At 45.8% G+C, this 25,265-nt stretch overlaps 1 protein-coding gene across 1 annotated transcript in view; it reads right to left on the reverse strand.

The window, feature by feature from the left end:
• Positions 1–1,023: 1,023 nt before the first annotated feature.
• PPP1R1B (protein phosphatase 1 regulatory inhibitor subunit 1B) overlaps positions 1,024–25,265 on the reverse strand; it is a 51,312-nt gene continuing 27,070 nt past the window's right edge. The window contains exons 5-9 of the mRNA XM_079948899.1: positions 15,266–15,439; positions 10,709–10,759; positions 8,623–8,694; positions 4,363–4,506; positions 1,024–1,931 (exon numbers count right to left, since the gene is read on the reverse strand). Of these exons, the coding sequence (XP_079805025.1) occupies positions 1,828–1,931; positions 4,363–4,506; positions 8,623–8,694; positions 10,709–10,759; positions 15,266–15,439 (545 nt within the window). The 3' untranslated portion in view covers positions 1,024–1,827. The remainder of the gene's footprint in view (positions 1,932–4,362; positions 4,507–8,622; positions 8,695–10,708; positions 10,760–15,265; positions 15,440–25,265) is intronic.

The following is a 25,265-nucleotide window of genomic DNA, read 5'->3' on the forward strand; positions in this document are numbered from 1 at the left end:
ACAAGCAAGCAGCAGGCTTAGCTTTCGTTTAATACGTACATAATAGGTATCGTTGGAGGAGTGTACAGGCAGCCACTGTGATCTTACCTCACCCCATCAAAAACTCGGACTATTTATATGTAAGGATCTCTTACGCAGACTGTGGAGGTTGTAAATGATCCATCAGCCCTGTCAACTGTTGCTGATTGAGGGCCTCTCCAATTTACCTGTTTGTAAGCATCCTGAGTTGCTTGAATAAAGCTTACCCAGAAGTTAGATTATATCCGATCTTTACTGAGCGTTGATGTTTATTGGGCCACAAGGAAGTTACACAACAAAGAGCATTGTCCTACATCCTGGTTTGTGGGGCACTTACATACCTTTCCATCACTGTTTAAGGCATTTCCTCATCAATTTCCAAACAGTAAAAAGTTGAGATTCTTTTCAAAAGCAGATTTATTGCGCACAGGGTGACCGAGCCCTTTAATCCGTTTTAATTGCGTACACCTGAATTTCCGACATCGGCTTGAATTCCTCCCACAAAAAAAGTAGAGGCTGTCTTGGAAGCACAAGTGTTAAGTAGCCTTTGCATTTCTTTCCTGCAGAAAACCCCCACAAAATTCCAGACCACAAGAGTTTTAGCTGGTCTGCCTTTTGGCAGCAAGAGTTACTGTTTTAAGGGAGATGCAGAGACTCGGAGTATCCTAGTCATAGCTGTCAACGTTTCCCTTTTTCAAAGGGAAATTCCCTTATTCCGAATAGGATTCCTCACAAGAAAAGGGAAAAGTTGACAGCTATGGTCCTAGTCCACCCATTGGGAGTCATTGGGAATTAAGCCTTTTACCTCCCGAACCCTGTCCTCCTGTCCATGAATCATGGCTCATGCACTTAGGGTTGATTTGCAAAAGATAAAACACTTCCTGCTGTTATGAAACCCTTTCCTTCTGTCATGCTTGGCTGATGCAGTGAAGGAAAGAGCTGGCTTACTCAGGGCTGGTGACCACCCCCCTCCACCCCTCCATAAAACACTCTTCAAACATCTCGTTTATTTACAAAGCTTTAATAGAGCAGAGAGGCACATGGAAAGGCATTGCCCAATACACAGGTGGCGGAGTAAGGGTCTAAGAGCATAGGGAGGGAGGGAGAGCAGTTTCAACTATACAAAATGGTTTTAATTTGCAGCTTCCAGAGAGATGAATGGGGCATTGGGGAGGCAGGTGAAAGAGAGAGAGAGAGAGAGAGGTGTTGGTGGTGACAAGGATTCCGAAGTGAATCAATTGCAGACATCCCCTCCAGCTTATCAGTTCGAATTCAGCTGTGAGTTGTACATTTTCAAACTTGGATTTCTGGGAATCTAACGATGGTCTTCAGGCCAGCTACCCGGTTATTTTCACTGGTCTCACATACTAGTTTTAGATTTTCAGATCTGGATGGGTGAAAAAATGTTAAGAACCGCCATGCTGGATTACACCAAACGAGCAGCCCTGTGGACAACGACAGCTCTTATGCACACACCCCCGAACCCCGGAACCTCACAAGCAAAGGCACAGTAAAGATAGCCACCCTCTTGTCACTTGTGCCCAGCCTCTGGCTGTCAGAAAGATGATATATTCCTTCTGAATGTGGAGGTTTGGATACCAGCGACTGTGGCTCCCCCTCCCCCCACTTCCTTTTCCCTTGTGCTAAATAATTCACGGAACACAAACCAAACACTGCGAAATGAAAGACAAATCTGGAACAGAAAAGAGAAGATAGTTGTTAAAAGGAAATAACCCAATCCATCTTGGTGAAAAAGGAGAGTTTTCCATCAATGGGACAGCTCCCGACTCTTCCCCTTCACTGCTTGCGCTAGGTGGTGGTGTGGATAGGGGGTGGGGAGGAACGGTTTTCGGCGCTAAGAGCGCAGGGAGGTCTCTCTTCCCAGCTGGAGCGACTTAGTTCCATAACATGATCTACAGAAGGAGAGGAAAAACATAAACATTTTGGGGGGGGGAAGTTCTCGACGTGTAGGGCATCTAAATTACAAAATTTCACACCAGTTTCAAATCACTTTAAAGATGGTTTTCCCTCTGGCAGCCATCATTTGTGAAGGTGCTGACATTTCCATGTAAGATGCCCGTTGCTCTTTCCCATGGCTCCTATTCCCAGGGTTTCCTGCTGAATGGCTGTGACAGTCAAAACTGGTTCTAAACTAACTTTAAAAAAATAATCTTCCCTTGTAGAATCCAAAGCAAGAAGAAGAGGAGTTTGGATTTGATATCCCGCTTTATCACTACCCTAAGGAGTCTCAAAGCGGCTAACATTCTCCTTTCCCTTCCTCCCCCACAACAAGCACTCTGTCAGGTGAGTGAGGCTGAGAGACTTTAGAGAGGTGTGACTAGCCCAAGGTCACCCAGCAGCTGAATGTGGAGGAGCGGGGAAGCGAACCCTGTTCACCTTATTACGAGTCCATTGCTCTTAACCACTACACCACACAGGCTCTCAAGGAGGGGATGAGATGGTTGTCACAGTTAGGGAATTATGAAGGCATCAACTTCCATTCCACCCTTTATTAGTCGTGTGCAGGACTCCTTCTGTTTTGCGTTCGGCTTCGGATGAAGCCTACATTTTTCGTCTCACTGCCCACTGTGGTTGCATTTCATAATTGCATTATCATTATGTTATTCTGCACCAATCATTTCAATGAAATGGAAAGCCAGTGCAAAGCGGATAGGGGAAACATGACTGATTACACAATAATTCTATATTGTTTGTAGGCTGAAAACAACAACAGTGAATAATGATCATATTCACTGGATTAATTTCTGTTCTGGACATGGGACATCACCCAGACCACATCACCACCACCACCATCAACAACAAATTGTTTTTTGCACCCTGTCCATCTGACTGCGCTGCTGGACAGATCAGGTATTTTGTCGGGTGCCTGGCAGATCAGCTGACTGCAGCTAGGCAAGGGGAGATGCTAGGCACCAAAGGTGGTACAAGGACATCTCCACCCAGTTGCAAAGGGCTGGTTGCCAGTCGCAAAACGTGAGTGGCGCCTGGCTAATTTCGAATGCAGACCAAGACCCTTGAAAATCAGGTAGTTCTAGACCAGCCAGCTAAGGCAACTTTTTAGCTATACAGTGGTACCTCTGGATGCGAACGGAATCTATTCCGGAGCCCCGTTCACATCCTGAAGCAAACACAATCCGTTGTCTACGTGTCTGCACATGCGTGGGTTGCGATCTGCCACTTCTGCGCATGCGCGTGATGTCATTTTGAGCGTCTGCACATGCGTGAGTGGCGAAACCTGGAAGTAACGTGTTCCGTTACTTCTGGGTCGCTGTGGAGTGCAACCCGAAAACGCTCAACCTGAAGCATATTTAAACCGAGGTATGACTGTATAGGGAAGCTGAGGTCGAGGAAGCCATTTCTGCTGGCAGTGGGTTGGTGGAGGGCTCTGTAGGACCCAAAAGAGATAAATACTCTTAGTCATAAATAGATCATTCACTTCCCAGCCATGATCTTAAACCAGAGGCAGTGTGGAATATACAATACAGAGCACTGGGCTTGGACCAGGGCAATCAGAGTTCAAATCACTACTCTGATGTGAAACTCACGGGGGGAGGGTGGGCTTGAGTCAGTCATTATCTTTCATGTCTCACATCACAGAGCATAATCTCATGTACCACAGCAGATTCTTGAAGAGGTCCCAGTTTGAGAGATGGTGGTGACACAATATTAAACCAGCATTATACTTATCCTTTGCATTGTAAAGTGAACTTAAAATAGTTCAGAGGAGGCCCAGAGATGGAAAGAAGATAAAGTCCCGACCAGAGAAGAATGGCAGGCTAAGTTGATGGATTCTGCCGAAATGGCAAAAATGACCAGAAGAATCAGAAATCAGGAAGACCAAAATTTTAGTAAGGGATGGGAGAAATTTATAATTTATCTTAAAAACCATTGTAAACAGCTAAAATCATTAGTAGGATTGGAATAACACTTGTAGTTCAATGGTGGATTTTGGACATAATGGAGATGTAAAAGATTTGTATTATTATAAAAGATGCAGGAGGAAATGACTTACAATAGGACTCACTGAGGGGAGGAGGAAAGTCCAGGAGATTCTTTGGAATCTTTTTTTGATGCTGGATATGTGATTGTAAAACTTTAATATGAAAAACCAAGTAAATAATTTTTTCTGCCCATGGATCAGCCCCTTACTCAGCCTTATTCAGGGTTCTTGTGAGGCAAATAGGCAAAACATACATTTTTTTTAAAAAAAAAACCTTTTGCAACACTAGGAATGCAACAACATGTTAAAAGCCAAGGACTAAGCTAGGCGCTCTGCTGATTAGCAACCACCAGAGACAGAGCTCCTTTGTTCAGGTACATTACCTGTTAGTGGTGGGTCTCCCTGCTCCGGTCCCACCTCTGTCTCCTGGTTCTGCTGGTCCTGGGCTTCGCCTTCAGCACCTTCTGGTTGCTCAGATTCATTGGGGACTTCCTCTACGGATCCAGCAAAGGATACTTTCTGCCCACCTGACGGGAACAAGCGTCACACTGACAAGCAAGAAGTGACAAAACATCTTTTGCCCTGCAAGCATCCTTTAGAGCAGGGATGGCTAACCCTCAGCTTGTGGCCTGAAGGCGTCACCGCCACATTGGTGGACGTGGCCAAAAAATGGTTGGAAGAGCAGAGAGAGAGAGAGAGAGAGAGAGATTCTCCTCTCCACAGCAGCACTGGGATGTTTCCCTGATGCTCAGCCCGGTACTACTGGAGCCTTGGCCTAACAGCTTTGGCCAGATCAAGTGCGGGGGAATTGTTTGGAGGCTGAATGTTATGTACTGAAGTTCTCACCCTGGGCCAGCAGGGGGATACTGTAGATAGTTATGCAAATAAGGGATCGAAAGTGACGTTCAGTGATTGGATAGTTTTAGAAAATTGCTACAGTTACGTTGTACTGGAGCGCTATATAAGCAGGCTGACTGAACCCTTCAGTTCAGTTCTGTTCTGGCCTGTGAATAAACAAGAGCTGTTTGAAGAATCGCTGTGTCGTCTGATATGTTCACCCACAACTTAACACTGAACACATAGCTATAGGCAGCAGAGATCAAACGAGGGCATTCACACCTCACTGCAAGTTAATTCTGGGATCAAATACCCCTTCCATTTAAGAGAAAGGGAACTTAAAAGTTACTCGTGTGCCATGGAAAAACGTGGAAATTCTAAGGAGCCTCAGTTTTCGATACATCCCATATGGTTTAGAGCCCCATATAGATACACCAGCACAGGTACCTTAACTTGCAATTTCCATCCTTTCTGGTGTAGAAGACACTCAGGAATTATGTTAAATATTTAAACCAGTGGTGGACCTTTGGGTCTGACACTTCAGCAGCGCCCTGTACAACATCAAAATTTGGCACCTCCTGCCTCTCGCCTTCCATTCTAAATCATTGTTGCAAGGCCCCTGTGCCCCCCCCCCAAGGCTCTGCACCCAGTGCTACCAAACTGATTGTGCCCCTCATCTGCCTCAGCTTAAACTGAAGGGTTAAAAACCCCCTCTAGAATTTATTTCGTTTATTGAAAAGAATATTCGCTGAATTCCATTAAGCCCCCTCTGGTGGTGGGAGTGGGAGCAGGGAGTGGGACACACCCCATAATACATAAGAATTATACTGCCCTTTAAGATGTCAAAATAACTTTGCAATTATTATCTTAGTAATATTTACATCAGCCCTCTAAAGGAGGCCATTTTTATAATTATCTCAACATTATCCCTGCTTTTGCCGTAATGGACTGTATTTTAGTCCTGATACGGTTCTTCAACCATGGAACGAACTATGATGAAGATAATGAGCTGGCTCAATGGGTTTCGAACAATACCAGACCTCACATGCAGTCTATTGCTGTTATCACTCTATAAGCGCCTAAAGCTAAGAATGAATAGCTTGCAATAACCGTATAAAGTGCCTTAATAATAGTAATAGTAATAGTAATAATAATAATAATGATTTATTATTTATACCCCGCCCATCTGGCTGGGTTTCCACAGCCACTCTGGGCGGCTTCCAACAGAATATTAAAATACAGTAATCCATCAAACATAAAAAGCTTCCCTAAACAGGGCTTCCTTCAGATGTCTTCTAAAAGTCTTTAGAACACATATCCCCCCCCCCCCCCCCGGAATCATGGAAACTGTGTTTTGTTGAGGGTGCTGGGAACTGTAGCTCTGTGAGGGGCAAACTACAGTTTCCAGGGTTCTTTGAGGGAAAGCCACGTGCCTTAAATGTATGGGGCCCAAATCGACTGCTGAGATCCCAGATTGCAAACAGGGCAGAGATCTCAAAATAAGTTGCAGCAGGAATCACTGGGGGGCGGGGGGGGGGGGGGGAGCCAGAGACTGCAAATCCCATTCAATCACGGCAGCTTCCCTTTTTCTAACACACACTCTCCTCTCACACACATATGCAGCAGAAATTCATTCACAAACACACCCAGGCTCGTGCTGAAGCATTTTGCACACACCAAAACAAGCACAGCGGCTCCATTCCTCCCACCCACCGTCTTCCACAGCAGCCTCCTCCTCGGCGATGGCCATTTTTCTTCTGGGAAGCAAGCTCCCTCTGGGAAGAGCCAGTGTTTGGCAATAAGCAATGTTTTGAACAACTCACTCTTAGTTAAATGACTGATTAGAATGGGAATTCTGAAACCTCACGGTTCCAGATTTATACACAGCAGATTTTGACCAGCAGAAGGGAGATCCTTGAAATAGGCACAAGTTTTCGACATAATGGAAATGGCCCCCAAATGGGTAAATGTAAGGTATGCTTTGACTGTGTATAATAATAATAATAATAATAATAATAATAATAATAATAATAATGGCAGGTAACATGGGATGCCTGAACCTGAACGCAAAACGTGTGAATTGCTCTAATTCAGCCATTCTTCTCCAGGATTTTCTGAAATTTCACCATATTATGCTGCCCTCAACCCACCCAACGCATATTCTTTATGCCAGATTTCACGCGGATGAGACAAAACCTCATTTCATGAAGTTTTGCAGTGACAGAATGGGAAAAAGGTCAACTGCCTTCGCTGCTAAGTCATGTTTGGATATAGTATTTAACTTGCTTGCTGATCAAACAGCTTTAATAGTCTCTGTGTCTGAAGGCTCTCTGTGCAACTGAGAAGCCTTACACATTGCAGTAAAGAGGGCAATCTCTGTTTTTAACAGACTGATCTCTGAAGACAAGAGCAGGCCACTTCAAATGGCTTGGTGGGCCTCATCCTGCCCATTGTCCACCATCCCCAGTAGTATCCTAGAGGAGAGCACTAGGATCCAGCGAGGGCACACCACAAGCCTATAAAACTCTTCTTCCCCAAGTATATAAGCAATGAAACCTTGACGTTCAGGGCTGGCAGCTATACCTGACAGTTAACTCTTGGCCACTATATGGTGCAGCAGAGGATTCTGGGAAAGGGAAAAAAGGGCTCGTCTCTAAGCCCTCAACAATGGTACAAGGTTCCTGTTCAAAGGGACTGTTGTGGAGAAGAGACACGCCACAACATTTTATTGAGATTCCTCTTCTGTACTCACAGAATATGTTACAGATCTGCCTATGATTCTGTTTCCATGGAGACCATGGCTGGAGAAGGACAAGAGTTCCTACAGGCAGCTGACAGTGATAAGGCAGAGAGAGAGTTGCCCACCACTGCCATTGTTCGCAGCTTTCAAAAGTTTTTTTTTTTGAGAGCATCAGAATCCTGCATAATCTTCTCGTGCATAGCCAGCTGTGCCCGCTTCTTGAGCTATCTGATTTGGCCACGGTGATGCACGACTTAAGTTACATGCCATTTGGATTACTGTAATGCGCTCTTTGTGGGGCAGCCTTTGGAAAGTGCTCAGAAACTTCAGCTGGCTCAAAGAGCTGCAGCCAGATTGTTTACCTGGGCTTGTCGTACGGAGCGTACAACTCCCTTGTGACAACAGCTCCACCGGCTACCCGTCGGTTTCCAGGCACAATTCAAAATGCTGGTTGTGACCTATAAAGCCCTACAGAGCTTCAGTCCAAGCTATCTGAAGGACTCTATTCCCTCAGACGAACCTGGCTGGGTTTTGAGATCTTCAGGGGAGACCCTTCTCTTGCTCCTGCCACCTCACAAGGGCGCTTGGCAGAGACGCGGGAGACGGCCTTCTTGGTGGCGGCTCCCAGGCTTTGGAACTCCCTTCCTAGAGAAACTAGACTGGCTCCCTCCTTGTTGTCCTTCTGCCAGCAGGTGAAGACTTTCTTGTTCCAACAGGCTTTGGGGAACTGACTGCTTTGAATGAAAGGGCTGGTGCCATGCTGTTTTAATTGTAATTATCTGTATGGTTTTAACAGGTTTTATATATTATATAGTTTTAATATATCAATGTTTAATTGTTTTTTAATGATTTTCCCCCTATGCTTTTAGTGGTTCTTATTTTTATCTGTAAGCTATTTTGAGTTCCGTCAGGGGAAAAGGTGGGGTGGTAACAACAAAGTATGCACCCCGTGGGCAATGATGCTGCTGCCATGCCATCTTTAACGCTCAAAAGCTTTTTGCCTTCGTCCATATATCCCGAGTGATAAATCCCACTTAAGCCCTGCAGTTGTCGCACACACATTTACCTTTCCGTTTCTGTGATTTGGAGAGTGCAGGATAGATAGGATGCTCAGATTCTTTGGGCTTGTTTTCCAAGACTTCTCAGGCAGCCGCGATGGTGATTGAAGAGGAAAAAGGAGAGAGAAAATATCACTACCCACGAATGCCCCATTGTGTGCGTTTGAGCTTGTATGTTGTCTCCTCTGCCTGTGTGCTTCTTTCGCTAGTCTGAAGACCACATACATGTGCGTTCCAATGAAACATGATGCGGACTTCTTGTTGCGTCTTGGATTAAATCTGGAGGCACCCAGCAGCAACGTTATCAGGCAGAATAACAGAGGCTGCAGCATCTTTGTGATTCAGCTGGTTTTATAGCAACACAATCTTCTCCAAGGGTGCTTCCAGATATACATTTATTGTGGGATCAGTGCTCCTCACACATGCAAGTTGTTGGTTGTTCTTTTTTTGCAGCAATCTCTCAACAATCTTTCGCAGTATTAAGCCTGTATCTGGAAGGACCATAAGCAACAGCCAGTGTTGCCAAATGCACACCGAACAGTGAGAAGGTGGCACACATACACACAAACATATGGACCAATGTACAATCTGGGAGCACTTGATATTGTAGCTTTGCGGAAGCTAAGGTCAGTGCTGTGATGGAGCCCCATGCACGCTGCTCTGTGCTTTCAAAGAAAAAGCAGGCGGTCGATGTCAAAAACACCGAGAGTATATGCACAGATCATTTAGTGATGGAGGGGGAAAAGCAAATTATTAAGAGCCAAGGATAACAGAAGTAAATTAACATGCCACGCCCACACAATTCCCAGTGAATGCAATACATGTGTGGAAAGCAGCAATCTAGCATTCTATCAAAGTGCTGACATCTAAGATGCGGATCAGAAGGAGATATATTTGGACACATAATACAGCGCCAGCCAGACTGTACCACTTTCAGAGTACAGATGGGAAATGCATGTAAGAGCACTACCATATATAGTCATGGAGAAGTGGATGTTACATTTTTCTATGTGGGTTTGGGATTTTTTTTGGGGGGGGGTATGGTGAAACATTCAAGCACACCATTCCTTAGCTGCATCTAAGGGGTGTATAATCTTGGGATAGATATATCCGCTGATTGAGCGGCTCAGCTCTTCGACATTCTTCTCCCTTGCCACTCCTGCTGGGCTCCTGTCCCTATGAACCTGGGACTAATAACGCCCAAGACATCTCCTCTCTTCCCTGCCTCAGCTATCTGTGTCACCTGGGAGCTGAGTGGTAGGGAAAGTGGCAGGGCGGTATGAAGACAGATGGAGACTACGGGGGGGGGGGTATGATGAATACGTGTGTGGCGCAGTGCTGCTTCTGGTGTGGATAGATAAACCCAGGAAAAGCTTCCCATCCTTCTCACACCATGGCACAAAGGCGTGCCAATTTTTCGGCCCTTCCTGCTCGCCTCGCCCTCACTCTGGACGCTTTGCGTACTTGGGTCGCATGCAATGTTGTCATCTCTACTGTGACTATTGTGGTAAAGAGATTTTTTTTTTGGGGGGGGGGAGAATACCAGTACAGGTCCTTGCCAAGGGCACAAGGGACCCTAGGTATGCCTCTGCATGGAATGCTATATACATCTTGCGTATTCAATTTGTAAGTTTAAAACACTTGATGTAGATTTGGCACCTCCTGAATTTCCCTTGTAAGACCGGCAGGCATTCCTTGCTTGTTCCAAGTTATGAAAAGGTTGATAAAATAATTGGTTAAAACCAATTTAAAATTGGTTAAAATTGTGTAAGCCAACTTTCTGACCTGACGCCATCTTTACCGGAAGTCTCCTGGCTTGTTCGCTATTTAACCAGAGCTCTCATAAGTTCCGATTAAGGCAAATTAAGAAAAAAAAGATGGGCAGAGCCTCCTGTAACTTTCACAATAGTCTGCAAGACTATTTGGCACATGCAGTTTATCATGAAAGGGTAAGAGAATCCCTCTTTTGCACAACTGCAAAGCCCACAGGGCTGTTTGACTTTGGACAGCTCCAGTGCTGATTGCTCTGATTATGTAACTCTCGGATAGATTGCTAGGATGCAGATCTGACATGAGAGGAAGCTGTTTTCTTACCAGTGCATTGCCTGAGCAAGGCTGCCTTGGAAGCTGGGCCCAACTGGGATGCTATAACAGACAATAAAGAAATATGAGTTGGGAAAGGAAGACATGGTCAAAACATCTTTTCTTTTTCTTTTTCCTTTTACTAACTTATTTATTGATACTGCTTCATAGATATACAAAAACACAAATCCATTACAAAGTATCTTTTTTATAATATACTAAGATAAAATAGCTACTCAGCCAAAAAAGGAACAAAGTCAGAAAGAATAAAAGACAAGAACAGGAAAGAATTGAAGAAAAGAAAAAGAGAGAGAAAAGTGAAAGAAAGGAAAAACTAAAGAAAGACAGAAAGGAGTCAATAGACTTCCAGGTCTCTGTCCTGCAGCAACATATAATATCCATTCCTTAAAATCCAACCATTCTATTATCTGCAAACCAGTCTTTTTTCAATCTTCAAATCCAAATATTACAAGTTCGTTTTCTTTTCTCGCACAAAAAGCCCATACGAAATTTCCGATGCTTAACATGCCAGTAATGATTTTTCTCTAATTAAACATGTTAACTTTGCCATCTCAGCTAGACCCAAAAACACCATTGCCTTTTCAATGCCCTGTACACACTGCTGGCACTACATGAAAAAATAATTGTGCAGCAGCATTTTGAAAAGAAAAGAAAAAAGAAACTTTCCAGTTTCTTTTCCAGTCCCTGTGGTTGCCCAGACTGATGCTGTCAACACATCACTGGCACAGAACACGGTTAGGTGGTTCTTTCCCCCTTTATTCAGGTTGCAGCTAGTTTGGGCAGGGGGAACACATCCAGCACAGTATTTCACAAGATGTTGCAGGAAATATGAATTGTGGCTAATGTTATATGTACGCCAGTTCCCAAACTTGGGATGGGCATAGCTGTCAACTTACAGATTTGAAAATAAGGGACCAGCAGCCTAGAAAATAAGGGACCAGCAGCCAAAATAAGGGACCTGCAGCCTCACCTGTTCCAGGCACTCCAGTCTTCCTGTCCTCCTGCAGTCTGGTCAAACTCATGCTGGTAGCTTTGAGAACACTGTCCAACCAACTTTGTAACCACAGGTTCAACTGAATAGAATCTGAATCACATGCACCACAAGGCCTATGCAGCCTCAACTTAAGATGGCTCCCTGGCCTGGCTTTGCATTGCAAAGTTTGCAGCAGCACGTGCAACAAAATGGCGTCCAGCATTCAAAAACCTCCTCAGCTTGCATTAACTAGCCACACACAAGGCATGCAAGCTCCACTCCCCAGTCGTTCTTAGACTTCTTATTGGGTGAGTAACACAGCCAAGCAACACAGTTGGAGCCTCCCTCCTCCCTGGCCGGCAGGGAGGGAGGGAGAGGAGCTGCTTTCTTTGAAATTTAAGGGACATCATTTAAGGGACATCTATCAATAAGGGACAGCAGCGGGACATGGCGCTGGAGTAAGGGACTGTCCCTTCAAATAAGGGACACTTGACAGCTATGTGGATGGGAGCCCACTAGACGCAGAGTAAATGTGTGTGTGTAGACACACAGCCTGAGAGCCAGCGTGTGATCACAAAGCTCCCGCTAGGATCTTATAAACCCCAGCCACATCCACATACCAACTTGGCACCGTCCTCCTCTTTGCTTTCCCCCTGCCCTCCCTCTGCAGTTTGAAAGAGGCTCCATGTGGCCACAATTTTGTGATGATCTGAAATCCACAGAAGCCTGCTTTTTTAAAAAAACTGCCGGACACCTAGCAACTACCCCCCCCCAACTCCAGACCTTTTGCTCTGATATAGCAAGAGGGAGTGAATTTGTGGACAGAAGGGTCTGGAGGCGGGAGAGAGAAAGATGCCTTGTATAGATGCCACCTCTCCCATCTCACAGCTCTTTCCTGCTGAGGAAGATGGTTTCCTAGGAGACTAGCAGCTTCTCCCCATACTGGGGGTAAGGAGCTTGTGTGTGTGTGTGTGTGTGTGAGAGAGAGAGAGAGAGAGAGAGAGTTGGGAGGGGAAGAGGAGGAGGAACCATTTACAGGTTTCTCCCTGACAGCAGAGGTGCTAAATGAAGGGAAATGTATTCAGTACATGCAGCGAACCCCCCAGCGAGTGGGATACATGGCGAACAGCGGGAGAAAGCCCTTTAAATAGAAGAGCATCGCCATGGAAACAGCCCACCTGTTTGAGAACGACTTGACCTCGAGAAACAGCCCCTCCCTGCTCTCTAGAGCACCCTTTGAGCTATCACCTCAGGCTGAAGCAAATGCATTTTATGGTGGGGGGGGGGCAGCGGAAATGGGGAGAAGTCAGGGGAAGGAATTCTATCTTTCAACCAAGACTTGGGAGTAGGGGAGGATAAATGCCAAAGCGGAGAATTATAATTTGATCATTGTTTTTGACGTGGAGTGAAAAGAAATGTCTGAAACAATAGTTCGGAATTTAGCAAAATTATAGGGTTGCCAAAACTTGCAAAACTTTTTTTTTTTAAATAGCAGTGCCATTATGATGGCAGAAGCCAGTTTCTTGATTAAGAACTTCCAAGGGGACCAGCCGTGTTTAGACTGTTGCAGCAAAAAACAACAAGCCAAGAGCCCCAAAGGCTGCTGAATTCAGTATGGCATAAGCCTTCAAGCAAATGCCACAATAAATGCATTAGTCTTTAAGGTGACACAAGACTCTTTGGTGTTTCTGATTAAGAACAGCGCTGCTTCACTGGATTAGACATGGCGTATCTGCAGCAGCAGACAGACAGATTTCCCTGAGAAGTCAAAAGTAGGCAACTGAGCGGCTGGGCCATCGCTTGCTATTCCCCCCCAACAACCTGCAGAGGTATACAGTGGTACCTCGGGTTACATACGCTTCAGGTTACAGACTCCACTAACCCAGAAATAGTACCTTGGGTTAAGAACTTTGCTTCAGGATGAGAACAGAAATTGTACTCCGACCATGCGGCAGCAGCAGGAGGCCCCATTAGCTAAAGTGGTGCTTCAGGTTAAGAACAGTTTCAGGTTAAGAATGGACCTCTGGAATGAATTAAGTACTTAACCAGAGGTACCACTGTACTGCTTTGAATTGTGGAGGTTCCATTTGGCTTGTCATGGCTACTAGACCTGCCCCCTAGGAATATATCCTCTCCTTTTAAGAGCAACCAACAGTGAAGGCAAGCGCTAAACGATTTGGCAATGAATGGAAGAACTATGCATTTCGTGAAGAAAGATTCGAGGGCAGGATTTAGAAGAGGCAGGCAGCATGCATGCAGTTCCACAAAAAGCCAAATTTTGGGTTGAAGAAACCCAAATGATGAATTTCAAATTCACTTTGCAGATGATGGCCTTGATCCAGGTAAGTGAGTCATGACTGAGCAGCGGAACCCAAGTGAGTCATGGCTAATTCATTCCCCCAGTTGCAGGGGGACTGCGATGACTAACCTCAGATGTATTGGGGACGATGTATATTTTCAGGTCTTTGCTGGTTATCTTTGCATATTTAATTCTACATGCAAAATTTAGCTTTTTAACAAACTGGGAAATGCTTGGCAAGGAGCAGGCAGGAGGCAAAGTCATAGGGCATGGGTCCACATTTGCACCCATAAGGCTAGGCAGTTAAGATCTAGACTTGAATTACAAATAGACAGTAGGAGCAAGACTGAATTCTAGGAAGATGGAGCAACATAAATTTGAGCTTCCAGTAGATTCTCCCTTTATTTTTGTGGAGTGGGCTCTCCTGCTGCAACCACGAAGGCACAAAGTTTGCTAGAGAGAAGAGAAGAGAAGAGAAGAGAAGAGAAGAGAAGAGAAGAGGAAAACATGGAAGCTGGAGTGGACAGCTCATCTCTCTCTGTATCCCAGCAGCACTGACATCCGTGTTTGTTGCAGATGAAAGCTGGGCTGCTTCCTGTTGCCAGTAGCAGTGCAGGCAGAGAGTGGGGAAGTATTCATCTATTTTAGGCTTGGAAAACGATTTGTTATTAAGCTGGCCCTTCCATACTCCACTTGCGGGCTTCCCGGAAGCATGTGGCTTGAAACAGGATGCTGGACTAGCTAGATGGGCCTTCAGTCTGAAGGGTTGTTTATATATATTTACATTTCCTATGGAACATAATCTAGGCATATCCTTTTCTCTGCTGTGGTTTCGGATGAATGATTGAACTTTCCTATCCTTTGCTATGGTGCTTAGACTCAAGGTAGCGCAAAACAATTTTCTGCAATTCCCAGAAAATAGTCCTGCACTCCCCGCCCCCGCCCCCCGGTTTTGGTGAGGGCTCCTACAGTGTAATGTGTTTTATTATTCCTTTCGCCTTTTCCTTCCCTTCCCTATCCATTCATACTATACTGACCAAAGAGGGAAAATGCAATGACGGTGTTAAGATGGTGCTGCGCAGGTAATAACTTTAATAAACCAACACAATGGCTTCAGAACAAATAGACATGTGACTCATCCACTGTAGGAGCTACCTAGAAGCTGCCAGGCCCAGCCATGCCAAGCGCAAGATGGGTATTCTCTGCTGCCCCCTGCTGGCACCACAGTCTCCCTCCCCCGCCTCTCGTGTTTCTGCTTACTATTGTCATTGCTTACCCCCAGGCTTGCAAAGGCCGGGCATCTCCCTCACGGTGTCATCTGAATCCTGAGCTTCTTCCTCTTCCTCCTCCTCGTCTTCATCTTCCTCGTCCTCCTCAACATCCTCAGGGTAGTCGTCATCCATCCAGGAACTGTTGGATTCCAAATGGCTTTGCGCTAGGCGCTGCACAGCTGTCAAAGATGGAAAATTCGGCAGGTGAGATTTGCTTAGGAGCGCTCAAAGAGAAGTGGGAGTTTGGAACTGGAGAACCTCGAATAATGAATTTAACTTCGCTGACACCTTGTGAGTTACTGCTGTCTTGCTCCTGACTCCTGCCTAGAAGCAGCACCACATTAGACTCACAACTGCAGCTAAGGGAGATCCTCTGGGTACATCAACCTCTTTCCCCTAGTCCTCAGTTATCATCCTCTTTCCTTCCTCTTGATCCTTACAACCCCCTCTGGCAACACTCAGCCCATCCAGAACTGGTACGGCTTCTGTAAATCCAGGACAGTGGGGTTCTAGGTTGCACAAGCCTAAGATCATGCCTGTTTCTTTGGCAAATCCAGAACTGCACAAGAAGCTGTGGCCATGTTGCTCCATTCCTCCCCATTCTCTACCAAATCCTGTTGCCCAACCTCCCCTCCAGCTTTTTGGGGGCCACAGAAGCAGCTTGTTTGCTTCATCTGGCTGGAGGGGAGCAGAGCATGGGGTAAAGGGACTGAGCGGGGGGAGGAGCAAGAGAAACCACTTCTGCAGCTTCTACATCTACAGGTCTGTTAAAACTGACAAACCCCAAAGCAGACATAATCTCATTAATAACCCAGTCTCTCCTCCTACTCTCCCCCTGCTGCCAGAAACATTCACCGTTCCCTGACCCAGGGCACTGCAATGTTCCCTGCCCCCCAGCCAAAATGACCTTACAGTTTTCTCAGAGATACCACAGTGTTATAAATAATTCTATATCTGGCACCTCCACCCTCAGCAATCAGAATGTCCCTAAACATTCCATGGCAGCTGAAAAGTCCAATCAGCAAGGTTGTTTTTTTTTTTTTACCTTATCCCTTTTTCAATCACAGAATCTCTGAAGGCGATAATTTGAAACACTGCCCACAATAAGAGCACCTTAAAATTTGACAGACGAAACTTCGGTTTTGATGGGATCAAAAGAACATCAATGTGCATTTATTTAGAAAAAGAAGAGATTAGTTCTTTGAGAAAGTACAAGCACGCAGGGTAGGGCGGGAATTTTCCCACACCACCTGAACTGGCTTAAAGTTCTATAGAAAAGTTTGCACAAAGGGGGAAAATGGTTTCCTTGTTCAATAAACTTGGCAGGGACCTAGTCCTCAGTGAGGAATGTGATTCGCCTTGTTTGAGGAAGAAAAATAGCCACAAGGGAGAGAGAGAGAGAGAGAGAGAGAGAGAGAATGAGAATCTTTTCCTTGTTCAGAAGAGGCTTTTTATTTGTTAGTGTCAACTTTTTCCTCTTCGTACCCTCTTTGCAGACACACCTTCCTTTGCGTTCCTTTACACAAGCCCTGCTGTTTGTTTACCAAAGGTCAAACATACGGTACTTTAGACCAGGGGTAGGCAACCTAAGGCCCATGGGCCAGATGCGGCCCAATCGCCTTCTCAGTCCAGCCCGCGGACAGTCCGGAATCAGCGTGTTTTTACATGAGTAGAATGTGTCCTTTTATTTAAAATGCATCTCTGGGTTATTTGTGGGGCCTGCCTGGTGTTTTTACATGAGTAGAATGTGTGCTTTTATTTAAAATGCATCTCTGGGTTATTTGTGGGGCATAGGAATTCATTCATTTCCCCCCCAAAAATACAGTCCAGCCCGCCACATGGTCTGAGGGACAGTGGATCAGCCCACAGCTGAAAAAGGTTGCTTGACCCCTGCTTTAGACCTCATCATTCATCAGCTAAGGTTTTGGCAGGGGGGTGGGGGGCTGAAATTGGAAGTTTGCATATATGGTGGAGTTAGGGTGGCTATGTGTCCTAATTTAAAGAGGATAGTCCTCTATTTGAAGGGCTGCCTGATCCCAGTCTGGTTTAAATGATACGATACGATACGATAATTTTTATTGTCATTGTCCCATACAGAACAACAAAATTGAAAAAAATCTACATCAGACATTCAAAAACCTACAAGCCTGCTATCCCAGCTATCCCAGTCTGGTTAGCTCCTAAAAACTCTGATACCCCATAATTGAATACAATATACTGACTACCTTACAGTGCGTTTAAAACCAAAATTGCATTTGGATAGAAACTGTTTCTCAGGCGGCTAGTCCTAGTCTTTATAACCCTGTACTTTCTTCCAGAAGGCAGAAACTGAAAGAGATCATTTCCAGGGTACACACTATCCTGCACTATCTCTGCATCTTTCTTATGGCACCTGGAAGCATAGATTTGATCCAAGGTGGGAAGAGTGCACCCAATTATTCTCACCGCAGTCTTTACAACCCTGGACAGCATTGTTTTTTCCTTGACCCAAACCACACACACAGACCATAAGTTAATACACTCTCAACAGTACAATGGTAAAATGCCATCAACAGGTCCTTTGAGAGATTATTTCTCCGGAGGATTCTAAAGAACCATGGACTGCAAGAAGATCAAACCTCTCCATTCTGAAGGAAATCAGCCCTGAGTGCTCACTGGAAGGACAGATTGTGAAGCTGAGGCTCCAGTACTTTGGCCACCTCATGAGAAGAGAAGACTCCCTGGAGAAGACCCTGATGTTGGGAAAGATGGAGGGCACAAGGAGAAGGGGGCGACAGAGGACGAGATGGTTGGATAGTGTTTTCGAGGTTACCAGCATGAGTCTGACCAAGCTGCGGGGGGCAGTGGAGGACAGGAGTGCCTGGCGTTCTCTGGTCCATGGGGTCACGAAGAGTCGGACACGACTAAATGACTAAACAACAACAACAAGGAAGGTGGGGAGCAGAAGCGACCTTGAAGTTGCCCATCTGCAGTTAGCAGCTGGACAGCAGCCTGAGCAGCCACACAGGTCACGTGCTCTGTATTCCACACTATGCTAAGATCATAGAATTGCATCATAGAATTGCAAAGCTGGAAGGGACCCTGAGGGTCATCCAGCCCAACCCTCTGCAATGCCGGAATCCCAACCAGATTATATATGGCAGGTGGCCATCCAACCTCTACTTAAAAACCTCCAGTGAAGGAGAGTCCACAACCTCCCGAGGGAGGCCCTTCCCCTGTCAAACAGCTCTCACTGCCAGAAAGTTCTTCCCGAATTTTAATTGGAATCTCCTTTCTTGTAACTTGAATCCATCGGTTTGAATCCTGCCCTCCAGAGCAGGAGATAACAAGCTTGCTCCAACTTCCATGTGACAGCCCTTGAGATATTTGAAGGTGGCTATCATATCGCTTCTCAGCAATCCTTCGACTGAAAAGGACAAGGGTGCATTTAGCCAAGTAGTTTATTTACCCTGACAGTATGGAAATCCACCTGCCATCCTGATGGAGGTTGCTGGGGGTGGAGAGGGATTGTTTTGGTTTTTAAAACCTGTTTATCTGGCCAATGACTGGAGCCCTGGGGCAGGCAGGAGAAGAAGGGCTGTAGGGCAGATCCACACCATCATTTAAAGCCCATTTATTTTTATTTTTATTTTTTTTAAATAATATTTATTAAAGATTTTCAAATATAACAGAAAAAGAAAAACATCCAAATTTAAAACCTAATTTTCATTGTCATCCTTCCAGGACTTCCCCTCCCCTCCCCCTCTTGTATTCCAATTCTTTCAAATAGATTCAACAAATTCTTACCCCAAATTTTAAAATTATTTATCATTGACCCAATTTAAAAAATATTTTCCCATCCCCTAAAATCGACCTGTTCCCTTCCATGAGTTCCCCTCTTTAATATGCAATACAGATTAAAATAAACAGAAAAATAGAAAAAAGAATAAAATGCAATTTAACACCCTTTGGATTCCAAATTTCCCTCCCCCCTTTCCCGGTTGCGTTCCCAATGTCCGTCAATATCTACTGTCATCCTGGAGCTCCCACATCTAAACCACAGTCCTTCACCAGTCCGCTTTGCCGTCTTTTTATTAGTCTTTGCCGTCTTTTGGTCATCTTTGATTTCACATGTCCAATCTTGGAAGGAGTCTATCTTCCAACTTTGTCCAGTTCTTGTTATTCTTGTTGTTCTTGTTGTTCTCTCTCCTCCTCTTTTTTTTTCTTTCCTGCTCTCCTGCACAAATGTTCGAATTCCCATTTAAAGCCCATTTAAGGTACAATTACCCCCAAATAATTCTGGGAAGTGTAAAGGGTGCTGGGAATTGTAGCTCTGTGAAGGGGAAACTGCGGCTTGCTTGTGGGTCAGAACGTAAGCTTAAGGCTCATGTCGACATCCCAGATTTGTGCATTGTAGGGAAGACTTAGAGTTACTTGTGTTTGCATTAGCCAGGGACAAAGGGCACATGGAGCTAAGATTACAAGGCCACATCCCTCCATTGACAGCAGGCTTTTGCAAAATCTGCAGAAAGGGTGTTCCCCCACATGACTGTGCTATTGAGGACAGGGGTGACCAAGACTAGATAGAAGCCAGGGCAACATGAGTTCGAAAAGATACCCATGCAAAGCAGAGTGTCCAGATGCGAAAGAAGAAGAAGAACATGACTTTGGATTTGATATCCCGCTTTATCACTACCCGAAGGAGTCTCAAAGCGGCTAACATTCTCCTTTCCCTTCCTCCCCCACAACAAACACTCTGTGAGGTGAGTGAGGCTGAGAGACTTCAAAGAAGTGTGACTGGCCCAAGGTCACCCAGCAGCTGCATGTGGAGGAGCGGAGACTTGAACCTGGTTCTCCAGATTACGAGACTACCGCTCTTAACCACTACACCACACTGGCTCTCTAGAAAGGGAACAGTTTTGCAGAAGAGGGAACTTCACCAACGTCTGCTTGTCTGGCTGAAATCCCACCTTCTGCACAGCTATGGAAGGTGCAAGGGCCTTGTCCTCTTTTGCATTTGCCCCCAAAGCCTTAAAATAAAGTATGGAGAATCTTAGTTTGCCTAAAAGTATCTTAAGCCTCCTAGAGCAAAATATACATTCAGAGGCTTAGTTTGGTGAGAATCGAGAATACACTTCTAGAGCTAACGCTAAATAAATTACTTCTGATAACTGAGCCTCCATAGCTGATGGAGGGCCATGAAAATTTGTGTCCTGGGCTTTTTAGACTTGTTTAAAAAGATAAAGGGACCCCTGACCATTAGCTCCAGTCGTGACCGACTCTGGGGTTGCGGCGCTCATCTCGCTTTATTGGCCGAGGGAGCCAGCGTACAGCTTCCAGGTCATGTGGCCAGCATGACTAAGCCGCTTCTGGTGAACCAGAGCAGCACACGGAAATGCCGTTTACCTTCCCGCTGGAGTGGTACCTATTTATCTACTTGCACTTTGAGGTGCTTTCCAACTGCTAGGTTGGCAGGAGCAGGGACTGAGCAACAGGAGATCACCCCATAGCAGGGATTCGAACCGCTGACCTTCTGATCGGCAAGTCCTAGGCTCTGTGGTTTAACCCACAGTGCCACCCGTGTCCCCTATTTAGACTCGTCTACCCATGTGCTATCTGAAAACAAAGGGGTGCATTGGTTGCCAGATATGAATTTCTTTTCAGCTCTCTCCTACCCCACTAGAAACTATAGGATTGATACGGATTGTGGCTATTGCCGTGTGAATGTGGCTTCAAAAATTAAAAGCGCTGGGTGCGGAGGAAGCAGTAATGTGAACATGCCCTTTCCTCTTGTACTCTGGAGAGCACCATGCACAGAAAGACATAAATTCCACTTATAATGCTGTCATTCATGGCCTGGGGAGGCAGGTGGGCTTGCCCTAATTCTGGCAGCCATCCGGGTATTTGCCCTGTAAGCTGTTTAGATGGGGAGAATAATATATGCCACACCTCAAAGGAAGAAAGGGATGTAAACACAGCAGGGAGAGCCAGCCAGGGACCTGGGTCCCATCAGCAACAGCTTGAGGAATGCTAGTAAGGACAAGCAAGATGCTATATGGCTATACGATACTTTGGGAGGTTGGCAGCATGTTTGATCTACGGCAGTGATGGCCAGACTTGGCCCTCCAGCTGTTTTGGGACTACAATTCCCATCATCCCTGACCACTGGTCCTGTTAGCTAGGGATGATGGGAGTTGGAGTTTCAAAACAGCCAGAGGGCCAAGTTTGGCTATCACTGATCTACGGAATAGCAGGGCAGGGGAGGTGCTTAATCCTTTCTTTTTATGCATTGGTCACCTTTTGCTTTTCATAGAATCGTAGCACTGTAGAGTTGGGTGGGACGCTGGGGGTTATCTAGTCCAACCCCCTGCAATGCAGAAATCTCCCCCCCCCAACATGGGGCTCAAACCCATGGCTCTGGAATGAAGAGTATCATGCTCTGAGCTAATCTGCAGGCATTTCCACCTGTGCCCTTGGGGCAGGGGGAGAGACAGGTGCCTATATCATTTCCCCTCCGCACCACATGAATGGGAAAGCAACCGTGGGGAGGAAGGGGGGGTTAGTGGGGAAAATGGCTGGAATGCAAAGGGTTAAGCACTTCTTCCAATCTAATTCAGTCTTCCACAGCTACTTTTAACTATAAAAAAGGGATTAGGGAGCAGTACTGTTAGGTGACTATGTATGGTTCCTAGACACGGCTTTTTCAGGGAAAAAGCGGGTGAGCTCTCCAGCTCCCTACCACCCTGCATTTTATCTCATCATCGTTATGTCTTTTCCATCCCTGCCAAATCAAGGGAGAGCGGACAAGCCTGTCTGCGTGCAAGACTACAGCTCATTACTTCCACCTCGGCCTCAAGATTCCCCCCTACCCGCACCCCAGTTCTCCCTGGGAGGGAAGGAGAGATAAGAGCCCCTTTAAAAGCAGCAGCCACGAAACAATGTAAAAGCTTTAGGTATGTGTGGGAAGGCAATGTGCCAACTCCCCCTCAGAAGATCAAATAGCTTGGGGAGGGGGGAGAAGAAGAAGAGAATTAGAGAAAGACAGGTGCGAACAATAGGTGCGGGGGAGTGATGATGAGAGCAAAGGCTGACGGGAAATGGATGAGTGCAGCACTTTGTGGGGGGCGAGCAACTGGCAGTGAGCATTCCCTGTCGGAGAACAGGAAGGATGTGAAACACACACACACACACACACAAACCCCATTCTGGCATGCGGTTTCTCACATTCTTCTGACAGGCAGCGCATTTCCAGTACCGGGGGCATGTGCACTCCAAACACTGCTCATCTCCAGCCCCCAGCCCCCCAATTCTGGCTTCATCTATCAGCCCAGTCTATTTACTCCTTCGCCTAACACCAGTCAGGTTTGCGGCACCAGCCATCTACGGCCGATGGAGCCACTGCCTGTGAGATGGGAGTTCACCTTCGACACATGACACGACCCAGGCACCTATCTAAAAACTGCACTGGCTCAAACCAAAGCGAGCTTCTCTTTCTGGAGAGAATTCCCAGAGAGGCCTGAAGGGCCACATCCAGACCCCTCCCAGGGCTGCAGCTCCCTGTCCCGGTTTAAAGGCATGTACGATGTCTGGCATTCATCCCAATTTGCTTCCACAGAATTTATCATAGAGTTGAAAGGACCATGAGGATCATCTGGACCAATCTCCTGCAATGCAGGGATCATTTGCTCTTATTGGGGTTTGAACCCACGACCCTGAGATGACGAGCCTCATGCTCTACCCAACTGAGCTATGCGGGCGTTTGCCAGTCTTTGTTGAACATTTGATCTAATCTGTTCTCAGGGTGGCTGGATGACAACAAGCATTCATTCGGATTTGCTTGCGGGGTCTTTATAAGTTTTCCTGTTAGTCAATGTTTCAAACCACACCTTTCAATGCATTTCCTTGTCATGTTTCTACATGGCAAAAAAACTTTTTTTTTAGCGGATTTGCTTTTGCATATGTACAGTATTTTGCCACATGTCCTGGATGCAATAATACTGCAATGGTGGTGGATTTATACTGTACTGTCCACACATCATTCAGCTTTTTTAGTTGCTACGCAATGCCACCATAGCATTCCTGGATTATTGTGGTCTGGAAGGGCACTTCTGTGCTATAGTGCAATGAAAGGAGGACATTCCCTCTCCCCATCCCTCACCCCCGGAACATTTATTTTTTTAAAAAAAAAAAGTTGTGGGATTTCAGCAGAAAGCTACTGGACACGTCCCGAGTGGAGCAAAAGGCCTATTTTCACCCAAAACATCTGCAGGCACAAACTATACTGAAAATGGGTTGGTGTACAACTGCCCCAATACTATCATGAGCAGAAATCTCCATGAATCCACAATACAAAAGATGTTTGAAGGGGGTCCAGAGCTCTTTCATCCACTTCAATTGTGCAAACCTAACGTTGTATCACACTCTTGAATCCTGCCTGCAAATTAGTGACAGTCCGGTGGCACCCACAATCATAATCTTAGCTAATAATATAGCAATTGTCTTACATATTTTTAGAGCACTCTAATGTACTCTGCTAATTTCTATATAGGTAAAACTCTCCCCCCCCCCCCATTCCTATGTTCATTTCAGTTGTTCCTCTTTGCATCATTTCCCACTTTAATCCGCCTTTCTCAAAGACCCAAAGTTGGATAGAGAATTCCTGGCACAGCCCTCGTTCCAAGTTCTTCCCTCCCTGCCCTCCCCATCACCACCCAGAAGTGGCCTTGAGCCTTGGAGAGAGTCGAGAATCCTGCTGCGGCCATTCCCTTTCTCCTGGGATGCCCTCCTCTCCAGGCTGCGTTCTGCAGGAAACGCTGCCGATTATTGGCAGCGCTCATGACACAAACAGCAGATTGTGGGAAGAGGAACGCAGCACAAGGAAAGGTCTTTAAATAGGGCTTTGTTGTCAAACACATTGGCCTCCAACTGCCTTGGCGCTTCCAACCTCCGTTTGGGAAGTTAGCACCACTTGTCACTCAGGGGGTGGGGGAGAGTGGATGTTCTTGCTGCTGACCTTAGTGCTAAAACTGGAAAATGCAAACGACTGGGTCGAAAGCTCTCTGTGTGTGTGCACATTCGTGCTTCGACCGGCTGCCTTTCATTTCTACCAGGTGATGTGTCAAAGCGAAAAAGAAAGGGCTTGCTTTTGTGAAGGGATGAGTAAGGCCTGTCTGTTGAAAGCTGACACAATGAGAACTAAAAGTCGGTGGTAAGAAGTCAATGGCAACCTCCTGCTGCATAGATATCAGCAGCACTGGGGAATGCACAATCAGAAGTACAAGGTCTTGGAGGTTCGAGACTCAATTTAAGTACAATGTGGGGCATGTTTTAGAAAAACCTTACTGTATGGTGTTCCATGTGCTCAGAATCACATATGAACTGGGCCATTGGCTTTTGTGTGCACAATATTAGCATGCCAGGGATAAATGGCCCAGGAGACTGTGATGTTAATGTATGCTCAGGGACCAACACTTGGCTTAACTGTGACGCCAATAACATGTTTTCCTAACGTGACCGACAGTGAGTTTAAACATAATTTAAATTGAGTCTGGCTCCCAGAGCTTGGAAGGAACTGCAGTGACAAACTGATGCTTAATGTGTGTATCTCTCTCTCTTTCTCTGTGTAAAGTAGGTAATAAGAAGTGTTTGGAATACTTCCAGAAATTCCAGGTATTGCGCTTTCAAGAAACCAGCATCTGTGATCCTCGTCAGCTGTTTCTGTCAATGTTATATTTTGGAAGGCAGCAGCAAAGAGAGGCCTTCCTCAGCAGAGACCTTGATGTTAGTTTCAACAGACTCTGATTTCGTTGCGTCACTGTTAAATGTAGCTGCAAACCAGAGTTCTTTGGTTTTCCCATTCAAATCGGAAGGCCTGTGTTTATTTCCTTCCCAAGGGAGCCTAGAATTACTCAAGTCAAACTCAAGTTTTACCTTCAGCCTTCAGATGCCTACTTGGGTGGGAGGTTTTTAAACAATGCCAGAATATGCTCTAGTGAGGGAGACTTTATGCAATGATTTCAACGTGGA

The sequence above is a fragment of the Podarcis cretensis genome (assembly GCF_951804945.1).
Source record: "Podarcis cretensis genome assembly, chromosome: 13".
Taxonomy (NCBI): domain Eukaryota; kingdom Metazoa; phylum Chordata; class Lepidosauria; order Squamata; family Lacertidae; genus Podarcis; species Podarcis cretensis.